This window comes from Lactuca saligna, chromosome 4 (genome assembly GCF_052625555.1).
Source record: "Lactuca saligna cultivar CGN05327 chromosome 4, ASM5262555v1, whole genome shotgun sequence".
NCBI lineage: Eukaryota > Viridiplantae > Streptophyta > Magnoliopsida > Asterales > Asteraceae > Lactuca > Lactuca saligna.
In genome coordinates this window covers 16,779,045-16,806,229 of record NC_136420.1, presented here as the reverse complement: position 1 = coordinate 16,806,229, position 27,185 = coordinate 16,779,045, and the positions used below count along the sequence as shown (strand labels likewise).

The window sequence follows — 27,185 nt, the reverse complement described above, 5'->3', positions numbered from 1 at the left end:
ATGGAAGAAGTAGCAACATGAAGGAGGATGTGTCAACCATATGAATGGCAGGAACGCCATCCCATATGGTGTGGTACCCTTCCCATTCCGCGACCATTTCCTGAGCATCTTTCGCCCACTTGTGAATCCGTTCTCAAAGTGGACAACTATATGATGTTGTAAGCGAATCCAAATAAGTGAATATGTTTTGAAGGGATCTGATAAGCAAATCCATTGAAATGTTATTCAAATTTAGTGTTTTATATATTTTTTAATTTTTTAAAACCAATTTATTAAAATTGGGTGTGGTGAATGTGGGAAAGGAAAGATGATCATTTCCATGTGATTTGGGAAGTTTGGGAAGGAAAGAGAAAAAAAAAAAGAGAAAAAACTAACATGACATGTAAGAAAAGAATGAAAAAGGCAGCCACTAAGAAGAAAGATACAAAAATAATTAGTAAGGTTGGGAAGCAAGTAAAATGCCAATATATAACCTAAAACTTCAAATCTTACACTTGATATTGTCCCCTAAATTATCAAACAAACCTCTCAACTAACCACCAAAAGTGTTCTCAATTTCTCAAGCCTACGAGTCAACATCATCACAACATCCTCCTTCCCTTCATCAACAAGAGCTTTTTTCAATCTATTAAACATCAGTCCAGGTGGCCTTATCCCCATATCCATCATCTCTTCCAAATACTTACAACAATCCTGCAACTTTTTCTCTCGACACAAACTGTCAATCAAAGTAGAAAACATATGCATACCTGGTAAAACTCCTTCATCCTTCATCTCTTCCCAAACACCTATCGCCATATCAACCCTACCTTCATTACAAAACATCCTCACCATGATCTCATAAGTACTCACACTTGGCTCACATCCAAACTCATCTTTCATCCGTTTGAAAACACTATAAGCCTCTTTCGTTCTTCGATCTTTCACAAGATGATGAAGAATTATGTCAAAAGTACGCGAATTTGGCCCAATACCATATCTCCTCATATCTTCAATCACCATGAAAGCATCATCCATTTGCATTGACCAACAGTAAGACCCCACCATTGCATTGTAAGTTGGAGCTTCTGGTAAGTGCCCACAAGACTTTGATAGCTCGAAGAACATTAAAGATTCGTTTAATCTCTTTTCGGAGCCTAACCCGTTGATTAAAGTGCAATATATATGTGGGGTTGGATTTATATTCTTTGATTTCATCTCATCAAACTTGTTGATTGCTTGATCATACTTTTTTGCTTTGCAATAAGCGTTTATGATGATTCCATAAGCAACAGCATCTGGTTCGAATCCATCGCCTTTCATTTCTCTGTAAACTTCATCTAGTTTCAGTAGATTCATGTCTTGACCCCAACCTTCTAAGAGAATGGTGTACGACTTTATATCTGGTTTGAATTTTGTCTTTTTCATTTTATCAAACACTTGCTGTGCACTCTCAACTTGTCTTGACTTGCATAGAGTATCGAGAAACCTGTTGTAATCATGGAGTTCAGGCTTCAATCCGAACTTCTCCATCCTCTCGAATGCCTCTATGGATTCTTTCACTTTCTTTGCTCTGGCGTACCTCCTCGAAATCAAAGCAAATGTTGATTTGCCCAGTACCCCTTTAATTTTCATGTCATTAACCAAGCTCCATATAACCTTGAACTGTTTGATCTTTCCTAGAGCTTCGATTAAGGCGTCGTAGCTATCTGAAGTATGTTTGAACCCGTTTTGTTTCTCTGCCCATCTGAAGAAAAAAAGTGCGAAAACTCCGGCATTACTCAGTTTTTTCAGAACCTCGACAACAAGAGCGGGAGAGAGTTCAATTTGAGTGGAGTTCAACAAAGACTCTAGTCGTGAAGTATCACGATGAGTTGAGATGATTTTGCAGAGCTTCTCCGCGTCAGTGATGATTTGGTGATTGAATGCATCTGGGTTTTCGATGGTTTTGTTGCAAAAACTTCTGAGATAAAGATGTAGCGATGAAGGGGGAAGTCTAGTCTGATTTGAAGTTAGAGATTCCTTGATTGTTTCGTTTGAGCTGATTGTAACAGTGATTGATGGGGATGATGACGATGAATGAAGTGAAGAGCGGAATATCTCAGGTGTTGTTGCTGCTGAACGCTTGAGAATTTGCGAGAACGCCATTTTTGTTGGTCCCGTTAACACTACTACTGCATCTCTCATCTCATATTACGTGAAATGTCAAAGAAAATAAGACATGATTTTTAGAGGAAATTATACGAATAAATAATAATCCTAGTTAATATTTAATATATATCCTAAATAAACTTTAAAATATCATTATTAAAAATAATTTTTTGTTACATAAAATAATTTATTATTAAAAAAAAATCATTATTAAACTGTAACACCATTTCAATTTGGTAGAGGACTCTCTCCTCTGTTTCTCTCTTCTTCATCCCGTCAACTATCTTTTCTATCTCCTCATTGAAGACCTTGAAGATTAAGGGTGTGTTTGGGATTGCTTTTTGAACATAAAAGTTCTTTTTGTAAAAAAAAATTTGTAAAAGAACTTTATCTAAAAGATGGTGTTTAAAATGTGATTGGCTTGTCTTTTATGATTTTTAAGTGATAAAAGCTAAAAATCACAAAAAGATAGGTATTCCTATCTTTTCTCCAGTCAATTTTTTCTTCTTGAATAAAGTTGGTTTTAAAAGATCTTTTTAATTTGCCAAACAACTTTTAGTAATTTTTAACTTTTTGAAAAAGTTAAAAATCAAAAAGATGATTAAAAAGAAATGTCAAACACCCTCTAAGAATAACACTCATAAATATCATGTTTGGTTTAACCAATGACGATATTCAGACACACAAGATTTACGAGGTACTCAGAATATGTTATCGTCAATCCAAACGCTGACATTGTTCTTTTTCTATTATTTTATTGAGCCCCACACCGATTCTTCAAATAAATCATTGGTATATATGATATTTATATTTTAGGTGTGATTATTTAGGGCCCAACTAAAAAAAGACACTTGCAGAGTACTTATAGTATGTGTTCGGTTTGGTTTCTATCTGATCTCAAATGACTATGTTACCCTTATTTTATTTTTATCTTTTGTTTTTCTGTTTTGTTTATTTTATATAAGTATTTAGATTCCGAATCATCGATATACTCACCATCAACCACTTGTCTCTCACCTCTCTCCATTTGAGAAGCTCACCGCCACCATCCATTTCCGATCATAAAAACCACCATGCCACCATCTTTTCTCATTTTGAATTTTTCCCAAATTGAATAATTGTTTAAATTTTCTCTAACTTGTAAAACTTGAAACCCTTTTTTACTTATTATACGATGAAAAGTGTAACATTCTAAAATTTCAGTTTAGGATGTTGGCATATATTAATGTAATGAATGGTACGTATTTGTACTAATAGAAATACCAAGGCCCTTACACCGTGTAAAAGTGGGACAAAATGTGAAGAATGTTGTCGATATGCATCACGTGATGTATTATGATGAAAACTATAATGAGGAATGTTATAATATACATTATTAGTGAACGGGTGAAAAAAGATTATCACTTGAATATGAATTCAAAGAAATCGCAAAACAAATTCATATAATCGGCAAAAAAAAAAAAAAAAAAAACACATTGCCATTTAATCACTTTTGGGTGGAACATGGGCCGTATCACCATGGAACACAGCCGTGTCCCATTCTTGTGGTCCAGAAAAGTCCCTATAACATGTGCAATGCCGGGTCTTTAGCCTCTCATTTCACCCGCACAGTTCTTCACATATCATCTAGGGGTGAATTTGAGAGCTCAAGACTTGGAGATTGAAGCTCTATCCAAGGATTTCCAAGATGATTAAGAATCAAGGCTTCTACATCTTGGATTGAAGGTAATTTCTTCTTCTTAGCAAAGCTTAGATAAGCTTTAATGGTTATAATGTGCAAAATTATAGGGGTGTGATGTGTCAATTTGTTGGATGGCCTGAACACGGAGTAAACATCCCCCACAGAATCGAGGACTAGCAGCGTATACATCTGTTGATATAGTGAAGAAAGTCATCATATTAGATTTAGGTCCTGTACATCGTTAGTTGGCAGTTATACCTGTTGACAGTTAGATGGCAGTTATGTTAAGTATTAACCGACTTCCAAGAAGGGTTGTGTCAGTTAATTAGTTGTCTATAAATATGTATAAACTCTGTATGTAAACGTGTGGTGATTATTATAATACAAGATTTGTTAGTTATTTTCTGTGTAAAACTCTCATATTGTCCAACATATTGGTATCAGAGCCAACTTCTCTTCATGTCGATTGCCATCACAAACCCAATTTCCCAAACTAAATGGAAGGAAGTAACTCCATTCGAGTATTCAGATTCAAGTCTTTGGATCACAAGACTCATGGGGAATCATAAAAGAAGGAATTAAAGAAGAAACAAACAAATGAATTAAAGGAATCAAAGAAACAAGATAAGAAAGCCATGTTCCTGATTTATCAGGCCGTTGATGAAAACATATTTGGAAGAATCTCTTCATCCAAAACATGAACAAAATAAAGAGGATTCTCAAGATGATTCAGACGAGGAAGATGGCCATAAATGTTTTTATTGCCATAAATTTGGGCACCAGATCAAGTTTTGCAGAAGAAGATGATGACACCTTAGTATTCAAGACTCACCACAAGATGATAAGAAATCATATGAAACAATTGACTTCTAGCTTGTATTCAACATCCAATATCAACTGGTTTCTCACTTGAAATAAGATATAGGACTATCATCTTTGAGGTTGTATCTTCCAAAATGTTGAACAAGGTATATGTAGTAATCAAAAGTTTCAATAACAGAACTCAAAATAAGTAAGATTCAATAATAATTCCAAAGATGGTATAACTCTGACTTTTTCACAAAAATTTGCATGAATCCAATGGGGTCAAACATCTTCATGTTGGCCAATAATTAGCAGCCCTGAAAAGTCAATGATACATACACCGCGTTAAAGTTTTAATTCTGAGCATTAACAACTTGAAACAATTGTATAAGTTGCAAAAATATTATGAAAATTAATACCTTTCTGATAAAAGTTCTTCGGGTCATTTCATGATTAAAGTAGCACTTGGAGACTTCTCAATCAAGAAGTTTCTAGCTTCAATAGACATTTTTACATCCATACGCATGCTGAAGTCTATAGTCAAGCAAATCAAGTTGGTAAAAGGTGAAGAATGGTGCAATAATAAATCTGGAAATGATGAAATACACTGCATGCACAAAAACAAAAAGAAATATATACATTAAAGATGCATATGCATATATAGATTGTATAATATCATGATACCTCAACAATGTAAGCATCAAGTGTAACATATCTGGCACTATGGAGCTTCTGAAGCATGTGAATAGTTTTGAGAGCATCTTCCTCCTTATATGGCATTTTTAACCAACATATATTCACTTCATTTAGAGAATGGAAACAATCTTTGAACAATTGCGGATGCGGAAAACCCGTATAACACAAAGATGAAAGAATTGATGGAGCATTCAAGAGTTTGATGAAGCAATGGTATATTGTGAGATTCTCAAGTTGAGGTGCAATCAGATTGATGATGACTCTTGAACATTTCCCACCGATAAGAATGAGATTAGAAAGTCGAGGGGTAATGATGTCAAATTCCTCCACATCCACATTAATAACAAAAGATTCTAAAGTGAGGTGCTTTAAGTTTACACACTTGGAGAAAAGATCACCACTCAATACGATGCCACTAAGATGCAAAGTTGTTAAAGCTGGAAAATCCCAAGGTGTTTTGGGTGTAATATTGCAAGCTCCAATCACAATGCTAGTCAGTGTGAAATGTTTGAGTGAATTAGAGGTAAACAGGAAAGGAGGGTTATTTGGAAGGTGGTGTGTGAGCCAGATAGTTAGTTGTTGGACATTGTGAGAGCATACATAATCTGCAATCTTTCTCACAAAAAAATCGTTAGCTGCTCCTTGGAAATGTAGCTTTAACAAAGACACTTCTCTTTGATGATCACGATGAAACAAAACATGAGTCATGAATTCAGCAAACCTAAGTAAAGACCCAAAATTACAGCTTGAGAAGTTAACAAAGGGCATTGATGTCCACAGAAGCTTCCATCTTGATGACAGCAAACACGTTTCAACAACAAATTTCATGTCAAAACAAGACATGATCTTATGAAGAAGCTCATCTGGCAATCTGCTTAATCTATCTTTTTCTACAACCCACCTAACATTATTGTGATCAAACTCCATTCTCTGTTATTCACACAATCCTGTCAAAATCCCTTATACACACAATCCTATTTTTCTTGTGATTCTGATCAGAAAATAAGATTCATATATATACATCTTCACTGATAGCCAGATAACCATCCTTCCTTCTCTTTTGAGTCCACAAATCACATTCCCATAGCAAATGATAATCTGCACTTCAGAATGTAAAAGTTAATTCAATTATATTTACTTGGTTAATAGATAAGAATACCAACTAAATATATGGAGCACAGATTAAGACATAACATCCATACTGCATCAGATAATGCTGCAGTTATAAGGATGGTCTTATGCCACTTTTGTAAATGTATCAAGGCAATTTGCAAATGTCATAACTCTTTTAGCTAGCTGATAAGTTTATGATTCTTTTTCTAACAAAGACATGCTTTATTCCTATTCTGCTAGTGAAATTAAGAATCCAAAGAGGTCATGATATAATTCTACATCCTACACTGAGAACCCAATTTTTCACTCATAATACAAGTGTATAAATGCCTAAGATCGAAGTTACTAAAAGACCACAAGAACATGTATAAAAATGTATGTTCATATGAGAAAACTAAATATAAACATATGAATAATGAAATGGGATAAACCAAAAGCCCTAATTCCATCTGATTTGGTTAAGAGTGGGATCATCAATTAACAGGTCGTACATATAGACTAACATTAAAAAAATAACAATCATGCCAAATACGTCATGATAACAATTATTTTGATTACTGACAAGCAACATCAAGTACCTATCACCGATCACCATGGAAAAGAACAGAAAAAACTATAAATCTCAAACATCCACGTCAATCAGTACTGCAGTATCGCTATAGATATTAACTAATCCACAAATCAGTAGTTTTTACGATATTCTCGCTGATACATCAGACGAAAAGCTCTATAACCTATCAACTAAGACACGAGAACGATTAAAAGAACGTAGAATGATGACGTCGATGAAAATAGAACAAGAGGAAGTTGATAATTAATGCATGGATGACGACGGAAAATTAGGGATTGACAGAGACGTACCTCCGGAATTATACCACCATCGAAGCAATTATGGTTGATTGTATGTTATCTGCAATCACCTTATAAGACTCCGTCGTGAACCCCTACACTTTAACCAGAGATACACCGTTGATTGTATCGTTGGGGATGTTTTAGCTTGCTTAAAAACCCTTTTATTGCGTTCTTTCCATAAACAACATATCTGCATGCCAAACGGCTTTCAAATCTACGACTCCCTATTATGCTATCAAAGATTCTTTTCCCGCCCAATATTTATAAATGAACTTCCGAAAATGCCCATGCTTACTATACCCTTGGCCTTTAAATTCGTGATGTGCATCCCTTGAAATCTTCCTGATTTTTTGCATTTGACCTGTACAAACATTTAAATGACTCACTTTAAATTAGGTAAATATAATCCTATTAATTTCTCTTACTCATATTTATTTATACTAAAACTAGGTTTAAACCCGTGGAAATCCACGGGTGATAAATTGAAATATAATTATAGTTTTTAATTTGTAACAAAAAAAAGATATGAAAGTTTAGAAAAAATGAAGAATAGTGATATTAGCATTAATATGAATAAGTCAAATACAATAAAGTTGTAAAAATTAATTAATTAATATGATAGATGAAATACGATACAAGAAAAGTAAATAAAAGATGGTAGAAAAGTAAATAAAAGATGGTAGAAAAACATTGTTTATAAATTCCCAAAAACTTCCTTATAAACGACATTGGAAGTTTTATTTGTGAGACTACCATCCTTATCTAAAATTAACAATTTTAATCCGTCCCTACTTTGGACTCTAGATAAAGCAACATACAATTGGCCATGTGAAAGCACGGGATGTTTGAGAAACAAACCAACCTTGGATAATGACTGTCCCTGACTCTTATTAATGGTCATTGCAAAACATACAGCCAATGGAAACTGTCTTCTTCGAAATTTGAATGGAATTTTCTTTTCTGATGGTGTTAGAGACATTCTTGGAATAAAAGTGTGGTTTCCAATATTAGTTCCAGATATGATACGTGCCTCAATAACACGTTTGCCCAATGAAATCACCTGGAGTCTTGTTCCATTACACAAGCCGTTTTTCTGATCAATATTTCTCAGCAACATAACTGGAACACCGATTTTTAAAACTAACTTATGGTTTGGTAAACCTGATACTTTCAGACCATTTAAAACATCAGGTGAATATAAATTTGCATCAAATTGATCATGGAGAAATTCAGATTGGCATATACTATCTGAACTTAAGTATTCAACCTCATCTCCTGGAAATTTCAATAGCAAACGATCGTTTATTTCTTGAACCACTTCGTTCTTTGGAGCAAGTATTGCTCTTTCTTGAAAATAGCTTGTATTGTTGTACTTTTCCAAAATCGAAGGATATACAAACTCGATTAATGAACCTATAGGATCATGTGCATCATTAATGAGAATATCATCTGGAATATCAATAACCGTTTCTCCATCATTGATACCACCAAGTTTGCCTTCTCCTATATCCAACAACCAATTTGCAAAATCTCCGATTTTTTCTATATCAGATTGATCCCTTCCAACACTTAGTCTCATGTTTTTTGTTAATTTATGGATCTTGCAATGTTGCCATAAATATGAAGAACTTAACGAAGCATTAACAATGTTTTGTCTACTTCCACCTGGAATAACAGGTAAGATCTGTCTAAAATCTCCTCCAAAAACAATAACTTTCCCTCCAAACGGAATATCTGAGTTGCTAGAATTTTCAGACTTGAATACATCTTTCAAACTTCGATCTAAAGCTTCAAATGCGTGCTTGTGGACCATAGGAGCTTCATCCCAAATTATCAATGAGGTTTTTCTCAATAAGCTTGCAAGGTCACTATCTGGATTTATTCTACAAACAGAATCCTCTGTTAGTTCAAATGGAATTATAAATCGGGAGTGTGCTGTTCTACCTCCGGGCAATAATAATGAAGCAATCTCACTTGAAGCAACATTTAGAACAATATGACCATCTTTTCTAATAGCAGCAGATATTGTCTTCCATAAAAAAGTTTTACCAGTTCCACCATAACCATAAACAAAGAAGACACCTCCTTTATTTTCTTTAACTGCACTCATGATATCAAGGAAAATGTGACGCTGCTCATTTGTCAATGCAAGAAACATACGATCAAACTCGGTCTTCATAGCGGTAATGTCATATTCTAGCTCCTCGGTGATAAGTCGATTGTTTGAAGAAGAAACAGAATCAAGATCCGGGATAGGCATGTTTTTATAATTTTTTAGACTCGAGTTATTCCGAAGTAAAACTTGTTCTATCTCGAACAAAGTTAAGTTCTTAAGCTGATCTTCATTGAGTGATAAGTCTGGAGGACAAAGAGCTAAGTAATTAGAAATATTATTAACAATATTTATTTATAATTAAAAGTATTATTTAATGTATGTTTAAAAATAAATAAATGACTACTTAAATAATAATAATAATAATAATAATAATAATAATAATAATAATAATAATAATAATAATAATAATCTTTAATACCTGGAGACTTGAATCTATGTCGTTGGTTATAAAGAATTCCATCTGCCAAATATTCCCATGTGTTTTCCCAAACAACCTCCGGTTTAGACATACTGTTACACATCAACAATGTAGCAAATAAGAATCGTAGGTAAAAACCAGATCCAGAATGACTTGCTTCTTTGATTGCATCGATGTATTCATTGTCATCATCCAAGAGCCCAAGAGCATAACAAGCATCTCTAAAAGAAGAATATTCTTCACCATTTACTGTGCGAATTTCTTCAAATGATTTCGGACCTTTCACCTTATTTAACAAAATCCTTAGGAAATAAGCTTCCCCTAGTTTAGGTGAAACCGAATGAATTCTACCAATGCACTTTCCTACTTCCCTTGGCTTCCAAATCCTATCACCACGATTCCAAACAAACTTTGTAGGAAATTCAACATACGTAAGTTTCCGTGCATCACCATTAACTGCATTACACTCCATCCAAGCTGTGAACATTGAAGAAGCAACGGAGGGTTTGTCGAGAACATCGTGAATATCATCGTCTTCCCCATATACGATTTGTTGTTGACCAGGAAGATGAAAAGGAAGTCTAACCACAGAAGGATATCTGTAATGAACATCATATTTAAAAATTCTCCATGATGCTTCACATGCAGATAAATATCTACAGTCGTAATACTCATTTATTTCATCGACTACATCATTACTATCAGCTTCATTATTGCTTCGTACAACGGCAAATGTAGCTCTATCAGGTCCCTTGTTTATGTATTTGAATAAATACTTTATAGAAGAACCCTGATTGCACCATTCAACATTAATATGTGCCTGATATCTTTTCAATAGATATTTGTTGTATGGGACAACATTTCTATTATCCAATTTCACACCCGATTTTTCAACAAAATGACCATCATTTCTTCTCCTATATAATGGAAAACCATTCTGATCAACAAAGTTATGATTACAGAATTGTTTTGGAAAGTTTTTCGAACACTTGTTGTCGACCATGCATGGACAATTGATGTTTTCAGCTCCACATGGACCATGAATCATGAACTCTTGCACAAGTTTATACAACTCTGGATCTTCATCTATGTTTGGTATCTCAGTGGAAATTATCGTATCGATCAATTCAACAGTGGGTAACTTGTAGTCAGAATGCATAAATAAACATATATGACTATGCGGCAAACCTCTTTTTTGAAATTCAATTGTATAAACAACTGCAAAATATTTTGGAAAAAAAATAAAAAATGATTATACCGTAAGGAAAAATATAAAAAATATGTAATAAAAATTATAACTTTTATCAATTATGAAGAAACATAATTTCAAATACCTGCTTGAACTATGCCGAAAATGTGATTCTCCCTTAGGTCTTTAATAAATGCATCAAGCTTGATCTTGAACAACCTACATAGTATATCAGGTCTGTCTTCTGGTTGAAGTGAAGTATCCTTAAGGAACCTTTTAACCTCTGGCCATTTGGGATTACACGTAAAGGTTATGAAGAAATCAGGATATCCAAACCATTTACATAGCGACATGGCATCCAAATAGTTTTGCAGCATATAACGCGCACCACCTGTGAAAGATGAAGGTAATATCACACGTTGGCCGATGTTGGAGATATTTGTAGTTCCTTGAGCTTTTTGTTTACTTAAATTCTCGTAAGACTCGCATCTAAGAACATGTTGTTGGCTACGTATGAAATACATTCTTTCACTTTCAATCATCGTATACGCATCTACCAAAAATTGTTGAAACAACCTTTTTGAATTAAGAATCAGTGAGAACGAATGATCTCTGTCTTGAATTCTGAAAGCGAAAAATTCTCTCATTGTACATTTCGAGCGCTTGTTGTTGGTTGTAGATTCAACACCTCTATGAAGAATATCAACGTTGTAACCATCATCCCCATATGGAAATAGTAGCGGATATTGGAGAGGAAGGTAAGAAGGATGCAATTCACTGATACGCTGTAGAAATCCTGATTTTGTCTGAACAACAATATCTCTATTTTCAACCGAATCAAAATTGTCACCTACAATTAAAGCGGCAACCTCAGAAGCAGTTGGTAGGTTATATGTCCTTCCATCTCGATCCCTTTTCCCGATAATTCTTAACTTCATATCAACTTCAGGATTTTTTTTAAAAGTATCTCTTACCATCCTATAAGAGCTAACCAAGACATTATTTGAATCTAACATCACCTTCAAATCTTGAATAATATCATTATCGATTGATGTAGATTGATGCTTTTCCCCACTATAAAAATTGAAAATATACATAATATTAGTAAAAAAATAAAAATAAAAAAAGATTAAACTTAAGTATGAATAAGAAGTTTGAAAATATACCCAAAGCATGTTTGTCTATTTGAAATTTCGTTCTCAGTATCATAAATGTATAACTGAGAGAATTTTGGTTGCGATCCATTTGGTGGTAAAAGGCTTCCAATAGTATGATAATTTTGACCACCAAGTCTGAAAATATATGGAGCATTTCCTCTATTGATTGAATAATCAATTTTACCACCCATTGACGTAAAAGAAAACATTGAATTGTAACGTCGAATGTTTTTCATGAAGTTTTTGCTTTTAGAATCCGTTGCTCGGAACATTCTTTCATAAGTTGGTGGTGCGTTCTTTAAATCTGGTAGTTGAACCTTGCCATAACCACAACATAATGAATAATTTGTGTTCCCTTTTTTTTTTCCTCTTATGGATTCATTTGTCCATAATTTTGCATGACATGTTTGACATACAACAATTTGATCACCATGATCCAAATATTCTGTAAGAAAATAAAATTGTTTTAGTAAAATATTTAATTTTATAAGTATATACAATATGATATTTCAGGTGTAAGATAAAAAATGGGTATATATATGTATTACCTTTGGAAATACCTACTATTAGGTTTTCATTATTGACTTCATGTACATCTTCTAGATCTGTTGTCAAGTCAATCAATGGAATAGGAGATAAATGTTCCAACTTCCTTTTTAATTTATGACATCCTGGATTTAACTTGATTGATGATGAAGAAGCAGTTATTGTAGATGCATTTCTTGAAGTCATGCCATTACGAAGTCCAGAGTAATGTATTTTATTTTGTAACGTTGAAGTAACATAGTTATTGAAACTAATATTAGCTGGAAAAAAGTAGTAAATATATATAAATATATTAGAAAGTGGTTAAAAGTAAATTTCAAAAACAAATATTATTACCGTTTGAAATGTTAGATAATGGAGTTCTAACATTTATACATGAAGGAGAAGATTGTAGGGGTGTACTTTGGTTTCCACGTGATCTATAGAAAAAGACATTTTCATTTTGTTGAACAACGTTTTTTGATTGATCTATAAAAAACAACATGTTATAAAAATTGAAGACATATATTATAAATTAAAAATTACAATTTCAAATTTTATATTACTACAGGGGAATAATATAAAATGATGAGAATGTATGTATTTTTTATATAGGTTAATGAAGTGTAAAATTTAAAAAAAAAAAAAAAAAAAAAAAAAATTACAGTTATCCGTGTTTTTCAAGACATGTGGTGTAGACGGATTTTGAACAGTGTATTTTGTATTCCTTTTCTTCGATCTCTTATTATCCAAATATAATTTTCTATGTCTTCTGTTCTCTCTTGCTTGCAAGTAGTACATATTATTGTTTGTTCCTGCATAAAGAATAAAAGTTATCACCATGATCCAAATATTCTGTAAAATAAAAGCGTTGAATAAAATATCAATGAATTTTATAATTATATAGAACATAGTATCTGAAATGTAAAATGGATTTTATTTTTTCATTACCATTTGAGATACCAACTATACGATTTTCATTGTTCACTTGATGTATATTTTCTACATCTTCTGTCAAATCAATCAATGGGATAGGGGATAAATGTCTTGTCTTCGTTTTTAATTTATGACATCCTGGATTTAACTTGATTGATGATGAAGAAGTTGTTACTGTAGATGCATTTTTTGATGTCATATCATTTGAAAGTACATGGTACTGTCTTTTCTTTGCTAACTTGGAAGTGATATATTTATCGAAACCAATGTTATCTGAATAAAATAAAAATAAAATAGTTAACTAAATAAATAAATATTTACATAATGGATAATAGTATATTTTAAAAACCAAAAATAATTACCATTCGTAATGTTAGATAACGGATTTATAACATTTGTAATGTTAGAAAATGGAGTTCTAACATCTGTAAAGGAAGGACAGTATTGTATGGTTGTGTTATGCTTTGCAGGTGTTGTAAATGAATTGACATTTTGAGTTTGACGAACAATGTTGGTTGATTGATCTGCAAATAGAAATAACTTATAAAACTTGTAAATATATGTATTCAACTATATAATAGTAAAAGATGGAATATAAAATACTAATACGGTTATAGTTAATGGTTTTTTTGAAGAGATGCTGTAATGATATACTTGGAACGTTTGGTATTGTTTTTATTTTCTTCGATCTTTTATTTTCCAAATATATTTTTCTTTGTTTTCTTTTCTCTTTGGCCTGCATGTGGTACATGTTACTGTTGTTTTCTGCATAAGAAGACATAGGTTAGGAAATGAAATGTGAAATTATGTACATAATATGTTTATATAATACAATTGAAGTTAGTTAGAATTAAATAAATAATGATAATAAAGTAAATGTATTTAAAAAGTTACCTTTATTAATTTGTTTATTAAAATGTTAGCATCATGACTCATCATCCTCATTTCCAACCTAGGGTTTATTAGATTTAAATCTACTGTTTCCCCAATTTCAACCAATCGTGGGTTCGGATGATATCAGGGGTTAAAACCCTAGATCTCCATGGAATCAATGAAGGTAAAATTGTGTGATACACGATAATCGTGATGATTATAAATTGCTTATTGATCTTATGTATCTATTCAAGATTATATTTTTACAATTAGAAAAACATCTATTCCAGCATATTGATTATTGTTGTAAATTTCAACCATAAATTCATAGATAAAACAAAGTGATCTAAACTGATAATACTAACCTGACATATGGATATGGAAATCTTGCAGGTAGAACTGGAATGAGGATTACAACTTTAACGAAGCAGTTTGATGTAAGCTTAATGAAAAAAAATCGCAGAAACAATTGAACATTAAGAAGACGAATGAGGTGTTTCAAAATTTTGGATTTCACGTTTTGAGTTAAAGTTATATGCTTGAATATTGGAAAAAGATTACGATTATATGATTTTATTGTTGTTGGATCTTTATTAGATATAATTTGCTTCCTGATTTTTTGGAATTTAAAAGATTACAACTAAAAATTAGTTTAATATTCAAATTTCATCTAAAAAAGGAGTATAGAATATTAGGAAATAGTTGGTTGAATATAGGTTATTTACAGAAGATAAGCAAATATGTTGCAACCATTACAAAAATGTATGAATTAATTTTAAAGAATGAAAGATATAAATTTTGTTTACAATTGGTTATTGATTATTTATTAAAAATAACATATTTATCGTGACAAAAATAATAGTTATTATAAATAATAGACATAAATGTTCCATGTTTAAAATAATCAACATAAAGATGCGAAGGTGATTATGGTTAATATTCATTATTGGAGTCAAATGCAGTTCACGTGTAAAAGCAAAAATGTTCGCATTTGGTAATACAAGTCAAAATTGGGTTTCGCATATGAGGTTGTATGGATTGGGGTTAAAGATTCGAAGGTGATTATGGTTAATATTCATTTCGTATTTGGTGAGACAAACAACTCAAATGCGAATGAAGTAAAAAAAAAAAAATGACTGGAACATGTGAATTGGGGAAGAAAGAGGGTGAATGAAGAATGTGAATTTTACAGTAGAATGCGAATTGGGGAAGAAAGCTAAGAATTTTGCATTTTTATTATACAAATTGATTGATTGATTGATTTGTCTTAATTGTTAATTGCGATATATGAAATACTTATCAATTTAGGGGCAATATCGTCATTTTGAAGTAAAATAAGCCTTGGTTATTAAATGAATCATACGAAGGATCTGTTATTTGATTTTGGAATTGGGGCGAATAATCGAACCATTTGGAGTTGCGAATTTGATTTTGAAAAGCCAATCAATTGGGTTCGCATATAAAACAGAAGTTTTGATTTTGGATTAGCAATTGGGTTAATTGGTTTATTGATTGAGGGACGATTCGTGAAGAAAAATGCGAAGTCAATAAGGACTGTGAAATGTGATTTGTTCAATATTGGAGTCAAATGCAGTTCACGTGTAAAAGCAAAAATGTTAGCATTTGGTAATACAAATCAAAATTGGGTTTCGCATAGGAGGTTGTATGGATTGGGGTTAAAGATACGAAGGTGATTATGGTTAATATTCATTTCGTATTTGGTGAGACAAGCAACTCAAATGTGAATGAACTAAAAAAAATGACTGGAACATGCGAAGAAAGAGGGTGAATGAAGAATGTGAATTGGGGAAGAAAGCTAAGAATTTCGCATTTTTCTTATACAAATTGATTGATTGATTGATTTGTCTTAATTGTTAATTGCGATATATGAAATACTTATCAAGTTAGGGGCAATACGGTCATTTTGAAGTAAAAGAAGCCTTGGTTATTAAATTAATCATACGAAGGATCTGTTATTTGATTTTGGAATTGGGGCGAATAATCGAACGATTTGGAGTTGCGAATTTGATTTTGAAAAGCCAATCAGTTGGGTTCGCATATGAAAACAGATAAGTTTTGATTTTCGATTAGCAATTGGGTTAATTGGGTTATTTATTGAGAGACGATTCGTGAAGAAAAATGCGAAGTCATTCTTGACAGTGAAATGTGATTTGTTCAATATTGTAGTCAAATGCAGTTCACGTGTAAAAGCAAAAATGTTCGCATTTGGTAATACAAATCAAAATTGGGTTTCGCATATGAGGTTGTATGGATTGGGGTTAAAGATACGAAGGTGATTATGGTTAATATTCATTTCGTATTTGGTGAGACAAACAAATCAAATGCGAATGAACTAAAAAAAAAATGACTGGAACATGCGAAGAAAGAGGGTGAATGAAGAATGTGAATTTTACAGTAGAATGCGAATTGGGGAAGAAAGCTAAGAATTTCGCATTTTTCTTATACAAATTGATTGATTGATTGATTTGTCTTAATTGTTAATTGCGATATATGAAATACTTATCAAGTTAGGGGCAATACGGTCATTTTGAAGTAAAAGAAGCCTTGGTTATTAAATGAATCATACGAAGGATCTGTTATTTGATTTTGGAATTGGGGCGAATAATCGAACGATTTGGAGTTGCGAATTTGATTTTGAAAAGCCAATCAGTTGGGTTCGTATATGAAAACAGATAAGTTTTGATTTTGGATTAGCAATTGGGTTAATTGGTTTATTGATTGAGGGACGATTCGTGAAGAAAAATGCGAAGTCAAGAAGGACTGTGAAATGTGATTTGTTCAATATTGGAGTCAAATGCAGTTCACGTGTTATTATGTGTTTAAGTTGATTAGGGGTAAATAAGTTATTTAATTACAGAGATAGTGTAAATACAGAAGTACATTTAGGTAAAATAAAGTGGTATGTCAAATAAATTGATATGTAAAATGAAACATATAAGTAACTGCATAATTACACATATGAATGTAATTCTTCAAGATTTTGTGGGAATAAAGCAATGTAGTTTAAAATAAGTTGTAGGAAAAACAAAATAACATGGCAAACCAAATTATAGGACTACAAAAAAACCCAATGGTCCAAATGTACTTTCAAGAAACAAAAATGACAACCATGAAATCCCAAAAAAAAAACATTCAAAACCAAGAAAGATAAAAACGTAAACGGCTTAGGAGTCTATGATGCGAAATCAAAATTAAACACGAAGTAAGATTGTTTGTCGAAGTAAAATGCATTTACTTTTCTTTCTTGGGTACCAAAAGAGGAGTTGGTTGTTCATCTGGTGGTGACAGTCTAGGATATTTAGAAGTAGACAAATTCTCCATTTCATCAATATCTATGCATGTAGCAAGGTTTCTTTTCAACTCAATTGGTGTAGAAATGAATTTTATAGGACTTGTTGCAGTTGACTTGTCCCTAGCACATGGAGTTAAATTTTCACCGGTCTGTGAAAAAGAATCCTAAAAAAATATTTAGTTAGTTGTTATAAATTAAAACAAAATATTTGAGAAATATATTTTAAAAACTAAAACCTTGAGAACTTTGGTGTCATGAGAACCAACATCTGAAGAACCAATCAAGAATGAATCAGAATTAGCAGGCTGCATCACAAGATGAAAACAAATGATATTGAGTCAGATATTGTTGGGTCAATGTGTTAAAAAACAAAATATAATTGTTGAAAAAAACCTGTGGAGTAAGATTATTTTTTTCCAATTCATCAATTATGTCTGCATTCTCGGTTAATCTTGATATCCCATAAAGATTACTTTTATTATCGACATTGTAACGTGTGATATCAATCTTAATTGCCAACTTTCTGTCCAACACAACTTTCAACTCCATTGGATACAATTCCAAATTGTTGCCAAGCTAAAATGTAAATAAATATCATTAGAAAATTTGTATGTAAAATATATAATGCCAAGTTTTAGGCCAACACAATTGTAAACACCTTTTGAAAAAAATCCAAACTGATGCCAAGTTAAAATATAAAATAATACCTTCTTGTTTTTATCATACAACTCTTTAGCTGTGTATTTGAACAACTTCTTTGCTTCTTGGTCAAATAAAGTTAAAGTCAATGTTCCTGTGTTGTCTTGAACCCGAAGTGGGATTTTAAATCTAAATAAAGTATAAAATTATATTATATTAGACAATTATGATAAACATATATTATTATTATATAAAATTAATATCTAATACCTTGGAATAACCGAAATTTTGATATTTTTGCATTTAAGATTAGCACATTCATAAGTAACGATTTCGGCCACTTCATGAGAACCATCAACCTTATCAGTTGAAGACTCTTTTTCTTTTGCTGACTTTTTGCAATTGCTACAAGCAAGGTAATACCAACGTATATTTTGACGTATTCCCTTAACAGTACCAACAATAATGACTGTCTTTTCCTGGATATTAAAATAATGCTCATTGTTAATAAATGTTATTTTGCGAAAGTGTATTTTAGTTTAGTTATAACAATATACTCTAAATATGAAAAAACATTTAAAATTTAAAAACATAAGTGCATTAAACTAACAATTTTAAAAATAATGTAAAGTACCTCCAAAGGTTCAAACAAGTCTTCAATGTTAGAAAACAAATGATTTTTCAGAAAGTCATCATGTTCTGTGTCTTGTTTTGATGCAATCATTTTAATTCCACTTGATGACAGTTGTTGTCCATTTTCAGAGACCAATCTGTTCATTTACAACAAAGAAATGATTTAAATTTATTATAGTATGAAATAAATAAATCTGATAATACATAGGAAATTCTAAATGAAAATACTTGTTTTTGTAGATTGTAATTTCATCGATATCATTGTTTATGAAAACCCTACTAACATCAAAGTAGGTGGATGAAAAAGGACGACCTGCCAAAATAAATTTGATTATTGAATAATATATATATATATATATATATATATATATATATATATATATATATATATATATATATATATATATATATATATATATATTAGATTATGCTTGTTAAAAATAGTTACAAACCATTAATAAACTTCACCCTGGCAAATTGAACAATAACAACAACTGGAGCAAGGCTGTTATTGTTAGCAAGAAAATCATGCATGTAGTATGCATTATGACCCCACAAAGTTATCTTAAGCTTAGTATCCCTGAAATAATAAACAAATATTGTAAATAATATAAATGAAGCTATATTACTTGTTTGTAATAATGGTGAATACTCTATATCTTGAAGATGCAAGAGCATCTTGTGTTTTGATTTATCTTGTTCTGAGGTATCCATATGCCCATACTCAAAAATGTGTCCAATAATATCTACAAAAGCAAGGAAATATAATTTAATATAAAATATCAAATTGTAATACGAAGAAAGAATTTAGGATGTTATATAGCAAAAGTTAATATTAAATAAACCAACCAAAAGAGTTTGACTCCAGGATGTTGTTAGAAACGATAGTATTGAAGTCAACAAAATGAAAGCCATGTGCAGATCCAGAAAAGTTTTCACAATCTTTTACAATTGTATCGTGATAAAAAATTTAGTTTTGATTCCGGATGAGCAAACTTAAATTTTGAAGTATTTGGTGCGACGTTAGGTTTCTTGATGTAAATTGAACTATCCTCTTTTAAATAGCGCTTGAATTTAGGAAACCATTTCTTCACACATGATGCATGAATTTTCCTTCCCTAAAATAAATGAAATAATAAATATTTAAATATAATTGCTTATGAGTATGAATAATATAATTGCTTATGAGTATGAATAATTTTTTATAAAAATAATAATTGAATACATCCATCTTATACCTCCTCATCCATCAAAATCATTTCTATCGAGTATGTGTCGTTCGCATCAAATCTTGACTTTTGAGTCCAAAGACGTATGATCCGAACTTTAATTGTGAAATCGTCCTTGATTAAGTCAATTTCCTTTATAGGAGTAATATGTTCCATTGTACCTTGCAAGTTAAAAAAAAAATTTACATTAAATTAGACATTTATAATCAGCACACAGAAAAAAACAATCAAACAGTCAAGAAGAAAGTACATTGGTAGGTTGTTACGATTAAATTAGACAATTATAATATGCGTTTTTCCAGGTGAGTATTCATATAAAATATTTATTTCCTTAATTAAAACAACAAAAGATATATTTTTATTTATTTTTCCAATTTGCATAACTTTTTTTATTGATTTAATAAAGTTGCATACCAAATTGTTAGGCTGTTACGATTTCACCACCTAAAATATATATATTTGTATTATAATATATTATCTTGTTAGTATTTCATGAATGCAATCAATAACACTTGTGTGCTTTGAATGCGAAGTTGGATTTAGCTTTGCTATAAGTTTCAATCGATTTTGAAATTGAGTATTGTTCGCATTTGTATGAGTGTAGTCGATGAATCGATAAAGCAAGAACATATGAGTTTTGATTCGCAATTGGATTGATGATTGAGGGATGATTCGTGAAGAAAAACGCGAAGTCAAGGACTGTGAAATTGTTGTTTGCAAGAATTTAAAAACTCGATTGTGGAATTGTTGATGCTCATTTTGCGAAAGTAAAACAATCGAGTGTTTGCATCTGTGAATCAATTTGAAGTCAATTGGGTTAATATTCGCATATGGGTTCAACATATGAATTTTTGATTTCGCAAGTTTAGAGTTCAAGAACTAAACTGTGTTCGCATCTGGAATGAAAATTTTGTGGTTCGCATTTGATTAATTAGGTTAAAATGCGAAGGGATGCGAAGGGTGTAAGAATGAAGATGCGAAGTATTTCACAGTAGAATGCGAATTGGGGAAGAAAACAGAAATTTTCAAATATTGTCCCTGGAGTTTAGCATTTTTGGAAATAAATACTCAACTTCGCAAATGTGGGTCATAAAATGATGAAATTGCAGAATTTTTAAAGAGATACACACACATAGACAACCACACATATATTTAGAAAATTAAACTAAAAGATGATAAATTACAGATTATAGCATTGTTCTTTGAGAATAAATTACTAAAAATGGGATATAGTGTAACAGGAACTTCAAAAAGAAATTGATACTTTTTTGTTTATTATATAAACGGTTTGATAAATCAGACGAAATAATCAATTCTTTTGTTTATCATTTAAGTGTAGATGTTACCAAGAAAACAATGAGAAAATTATATATTTACTGATATACCCTTAAGGGTATATAATGAGAAAAAAACTAAAAATCGAAAACTAAACAGAAAAAACCTGTATATTTAACAAAAAAATTAGGATATAAACAGGGAAATCGTAAAGCACTGATTGATTTATATATTTAATTGTATCACTTGCAAACATACTTTTCAAAAACAGATATAAACATATACGTACATATAGACAATAAAACATATATTTAGAAAAATAAACTAAAAGATGATCAATTCCAAAATATAGTATTGTACTTTGAGAGTAGATTCCTAAACATAGGATATAGTGTAACAGGAAGTTTAAAATGAAATTTGTAATTTTTTTGTTTATTATTTAAACGGGTTTGATAAATCACATGAATTGATAATTTGAGTTACTTTTTCAACAGGTTTGTAGTTTATATGAATATGATGTTAAAAGAAACCACCAACTGATAAAAGTATTTTCAAGTTTTCAGAAAACGTGTCATGTAAGAAAAATCATTATGGAAGAATTATTGGTCTAACCATCCAAATACCCTAATTACGATTAAGTATTTAGATGGACCAAATCATTGGAGGAAGCAAATAGGTGTAGAAGAAATTGAATGGTCCTATGACTCTAATGTATCACATACAGTTATATAAGATACACATATTAAGAAAACCAAAAATCGACATACACAGATCGTGACTATATGTACCAGAATATACATAAAGAAATACCAATGTATCAAACTCTTATACATAACAGGTAAAAAAATATAGGGAAAAGTGATGAAATCGATTAAGAATGTAGATGAAATAGAACATCTAAAAGGTAAAGAGCAATGTAGTTTTGCTGACCTGATGATGAATACGTGACCCTTAAAATCGTATTGACTTCTGAAATTGTATTGAAATATATCATCTCTTCCTAAACTGATTTCCTGATTTTTTGGGATTGATATAAAATGGAATTTAAATTGATTACCTGATTTATTGGGATTGATTTGATCTTCAATATTCCACCGAATTAAATTTGAAATTTCCTGATTTATATATTTACTGATTGACGATTTATGTTTCCTGATGTGTACAGTTTTATTTTTGAGAATAGAATGGCGAAGTGGGAACTTCACTTATAATTTTTGAGCGGGAAAATGCAAGGGTGAGTGGCTAAGGGAATGCCAGGTGGCGTTTCTAGTACTGTTTTATTAGTAGAGAAGATTACTACACAATCTTACTCATATTTACTTGTCATTGATATCCTTCATCGGTTTAATCCCATTAATTTAGGGATATTTGATTCAATTCTTTTCAAAATTTTATTTAAACACTAGGTCAACCCGTGTGCTACACACGGTTAACAAAGTATAACAACATTGAAATTAAAAAAATGTAATACTAATAATAGATTTGCAAATAAACTTCTGTAAAGATAGTTACATGTTTTGGGGTAAATTTTAGGGTAAATGATACAAAAAAACACTTTTTTTACACATAAATTCGATTTTGACACCGTGTTTTTTTGTAGCAATTTTGACACTGTGTTTTCCAATGTGTTACAATTCTGACCACTTGATCGGTTAACCAGGTTACATGCTGACGTGGCATGATGACGTGTCAGCTTTGATGACGTTGCATGCTGACATGACATGCTGACGTGTCAAAATTGATTTTTTTTTCCACAAAAAACACTAAGTTTTCATTTTTTTTTAATTTTCACACTAAGTTTAATTTTTTATTTCAATTTTGACACTATGTTTTTTTTGTTCCAATCGAGCATCATTTATCAAATTTTGTTCAGTTTTGTCTATTTTCCATTTGAAACCGTATAAATATTTTTTTTTATTACATTTTAAACCGTATAAATATATTTTTTTCATTTAAAAACCATATTTTTATTTAATTACAATGTGTTTTTTTTCTTACATTCAAAACATTAGTTATTTCATAAGAATCAAACTAACCATAGGCTTCTAATAAGATGTAAACATTTGATGGGTTGCAAACTTGATATCCGAGTTTTGATCGACTACACGTCTCTAAACCTCCAAACACATTTTAAAGTTGCATATTTAATATAAAATACAATTTTTATATAACTATTACATATTTATACATAAAAATATGATTTGAGTGTAAAAAAAATGTATTTATACAAACTATGTTTTTAAATGGAAAAAAAACATATTTATACGGTTTAAATGTATTTAAAAAATATTTATATGGTTGCAAATAGAAAATTGTCAATATTGAACAAAATTGGAAAAAATGATATTCGATTTGGAACAAAAAAACATAGTGTCAAAGTTGAAAGAAAAATTAAACTTAGTGTCAAAATCGAAAAAAAAAAATAAAAAATTAGTGTTTTTTGTGAGAAAAAAAATTCAATTATGACACGTCAGCATATCATGTCTGCATGTCACGTCATCATGCCACGTCAGCATGCAACCTGGTTAACCGGTCAAGTGGTCAGAATTGTAATAAATTGGAAAATACAGTGTCAAAATTAGCACAAAAAAAAACACAGTGTTAAAATTGACACAAAAAAAACACAGTGTCAAAATTGACACAAAAAAAACACGGTGTCAAAATCAAATTTCCGTGTAAAAAGAGTATTTTTTGTGCCATTTACCCTAAAATTTAAAAATATGATATAGTTACATGTTTTGGGTTAAAATTTAAAAATATGGTGTTGTTTCTGGAGCATAAATAAAAAATTGGTATTTGGTTTACAACTATAAGTACGATCATGGTTTACAACTAAAAAAATTAGTTCATACACTTATTAACAATGTTCTTCCATTTATATTTTGGTAATAGAAATTTACTCGTATTAACAATGTTCTTAAAAAATCTGATTTTTTTTTTTTTGCAATAGTTTTATCAAAGAGCAAGATATTAGTTTCTCATATATATAGTTGAATTTATTAAAATTTATCTAACTGTAACTGCAAACCAGTTGTTGTTTCATAAGCAACTTTAGGGCTAACAAAATTGTTCCTTTTCAAAAATTCCAGAAAATGGAAGGAATTACATTCATTCAGAAATCGTCCATTCCAATGGAATGATACATTTCATTCCTTCTCCATCACACCAAGGTTGAGCTCTTTGAGGGTTGCATAGATCCTACATGGCAATTTCCTTACAATCTTCGTGATCATGTAGTATACACCCAAACAAGACCCCACTGCAGCCATTACCAAATGGGTGTCTTTCGTGCTCTAAAAAAGATAGCACAAGCCTCAGATATATGCAAGTAAAACATAGAATTCATTAAATCATGAACCACTTGTGGAAATATGAGTTTAATTAATGAATATAGTAACCTACCAGGGTAATAAATGTGACTGCAACTCGAACATCAACTTCTCCGTCTTCAGAAATAATATATTTCCTCACCAGCCAATATTCATAGAAACCAGCTCCAAACAAAATGTTCAAAACACAAGTTTCATTTTTGTTACAATATCGTCAAAATTTATACAAAATCAAATGTTTTAACAATTAATATAAAAAGACACAAATAATGTTTACTTGGAATCTGTCATAAAGGAGGAGGATGATGACACAACATATGAGATAAAACGAACTCATAACGAACGTTTCTATTTACTCTGATAACTTGGAGTGATTATACAAATAAAAAAAATTATTCTACTTGAAAATTAAAACTTTGTTTATAGATTTTCTTTCATCACAACATTTAAAAAATATAGGTAGAGTTAAATTAAAAATATATATAAATCAATGAAGACGACATTTTCCTGTTCCCACACAAACTGCACACTCATCTGCATCTCCATCAATATTTCCTACTAAGTGTACAACAGAATGTGTATTCACTGTTGAATATTTATATTAATATTAATATTAAATACTTTATCCATATGGGATGTGTGAATTCACTGTTGAATATTTATATTAATATTAATACTAATATTATATTAAAAGGAATGAGTAGGAATTGAGAGACAAAACATATAGTCAAATAGCATTGCATGTTTCTAACAAGGAAGCGTCCATCAAATAAATTGTTCTCTTGCCTCTTTCAACTTCTTCCTGCCAATATTGTTTGACAAAAAAAAGATTATTAAATATTTGAAAAAGGAGCTCACAAACATTTAACAATTTTAGTTCTATAATAACTATTTACTAATAGGAAGTTTGTTCATCACCAAGTCCAAACAAAAACCATCTTTCTAACAAGTTCTTAATCTCTTCTACTAGTAATTCTAACATCAAATAGATATTACTAATTACCACAAAGCAGGAGGATCTTTTGTTGTAGCATGTATATCATAAGAGCAAAAGATGACAATAGAAGAAGTAAATAAAATTAAAGCATGTACCTCTGAGGAGCATGTAATCCATTTAAATTGTATTATGAAAATTATCTGTGGAAGACGGCTAGTTTCCGACATTATATTCTATGCTCAAAAGGCTACAGTCTTCCACAAATAAAAATATCTCATGCGTTTCTCAATATATAACCAAAAAAATTCTTCAGAATCCTAAATTAGAATTAAATCATCATTCATGAAGTCAAAGTGAAGTTAACATGTGATATTTCTCATTGAGGCATTTCATCGAATGTGTTGAGTGCAAACAAATATCTATATTTTTCAATAACACAAGTTTTTATTTTTATACCTACAATCAACACAAGGATTTAACTCTTTTTGAAAACATATAGTGACTAAACAGGATCAAATTAACGATTAAGCAGAAACAATTCATAAAGGCCAAACAAAGGTTAGGAGTCAACAATAGAAACAGATGATACCTAAATTTTGATCGACAAGGGATCATCTTCTTTGTTCATGTCTTCAATCCACAGTGGAGGCCGAGATGAAGTCGGCGATTACGGTGTACTCCAGGGAACGAATTGATGGAGGATAAACGATTCAAAATCAAAGCATCTTCAGTGGAGTTTTTTCTATGAAGAACGTGAGATCAAGGAGTTCAGCAACAATGAAACTCGATCGTTTGGGGATTTTAGGTTTCATATAGATTGATGATCGATGATGATAGTTTGATCAATTGGGATATGGAAATCGATCGTTTATCTTGATCGATTGGGATATGGAAATCGATCGTTTATCTTCACTGTATTCGTGTGAGTAGAAGCAATTAGGTTAACTATTTCCTTTCATCTTCTTCCTCTTTGTTTTTATTACCGTCTTACTTAATTACTTAATTACTTTGAATTCCATTCATGTTTTTTTATATATCTGTTCGAAACCTTCATATATTTTCCTTTTTCATCGTATTCTTTTTTTCCGCCATTTGATTTACAGAGTGGAGGAGTGTGTTAAATCCATGCTATTTACCAACTTTTAGTTGTAATTGCATCAAATAGCTTTTTACTTTGTTTCAAACTTTTTTTTTTTTTTTGATGAGTAAAGACTTTTGTTTTTAGTTTAAGGATGTTTTAAAACCATTTAAAATTTCACCACTTTGATGGGTATTACAACCATCATTGTCAAGAAAATATATTTGAAATACAAACCTTCTTATATGATATAAATAAGACA

General features: G+C 31.0%; 3 protein-coding genes and 1 long non-coding RNA gene across 4 annotated transcripts; 1 reads left to right on the top strand and 3 right to left on the bottom strand.

The window, feature by feature from the left end:
- Nucleotides 1-381: 381 nt before the first annotated feature.
- Nucleotides 382-2,202, bottom strand: LOC145041313 (uncharacterized). The gene has a single exon (XM_078989326.1). It carries the CDS (start codon nucleotides 2,164-2,166, stop codon nucleotides 529-531), a length of 1,638 nt encoding a protein of 545 aa, XP_078845452.1. The 5' UTR covers nucleotides 2,167-2,202; the 3' UTR covers nucleotides 382-528.
- Nucleotides 2,203-3,587: 1,385 nt separating this feature from the next.
- Nucleotides 3,588-4,211, top strand: LOC145038325 (uncharacterized). Its single transcript, XR_013679318.1, has 2 exons — nucleotides 3,588-3,855; nucleotides 3,919-4,211. It is a non-coding gene; the product is annotated as an uncharacterized LOC145038325 (long non-coding RNA).
- Nucleotides 4,212-7,511: 3,300 nt separating this feature from the next.
- Nucleotides 7,512-14,398, bottom strand: LOC145039319 (uncharacterized). The gene is made up of 12 exons (XM_078987389.1): nucleotides 14,374-14,398; nucleotides 13,980-14,141; nucleotides 13,645-13,890; nucleotides 13,347-13,496; nucleotides 13,039-13,170; nucleotides 12,705-12,962; nucleotides 12,166-12,601; nucleotides 11,145-12,073; nucleotides 10,999-11,028; nucleotides 9,811-10,896; nucleotides 8,139-9,649; nucleotides 7,512-7,637 (listed from the first exon to the last, which is right to left on the bottom strand). Exons 1-12 carry the CDS (start codon nucleotides 14,396-14,398, stop codon nucleotides 7,512-7,514), a joined length of 5,091 nt encoding a protein of 1,696 aa, XP_078843515.1.
- Nucleotides 14,399-17,658: 3,260 nt separating this feature from the next.
- Nucleotides 17,659-20,025, bottom strand: LOC145038324 (uncharacterized). Its single transcript, XM_078986721.1, has 10 exons — nucleotides 19,925-20,025; nucleotides 19,728-19,821; nucleotides 19,528-19,655; nucleotides 19,304-19,388; nucleotides 19,077-19,212; nucleotides 18,713-18,921; nucleotides 18,511-18,631; nucleotides 18,197-18,379; nucleotides 18,040-18,108; nucleotides 17,659-17,967 (listed from the first exon to the last, which is right to left on the bottom strand). The coding sequence occupies exons 2-10, from the start codon at nucleotides 19,787-19,789 to the stop codon at nucleotides 17,743-17,745; spliced, it is 1,218 nt and encodes a 405-aa protein (XP_078842847.1). The 5' UTR covers nucleotides 19,790-19,821; nucleotides 19,925-20,025; the 3' UTR covers nucleotides 17,659-17,742.
- Between the last annotated feature and the right edge of the window lie 7,160 nt (nucleotides 20,026-27,185).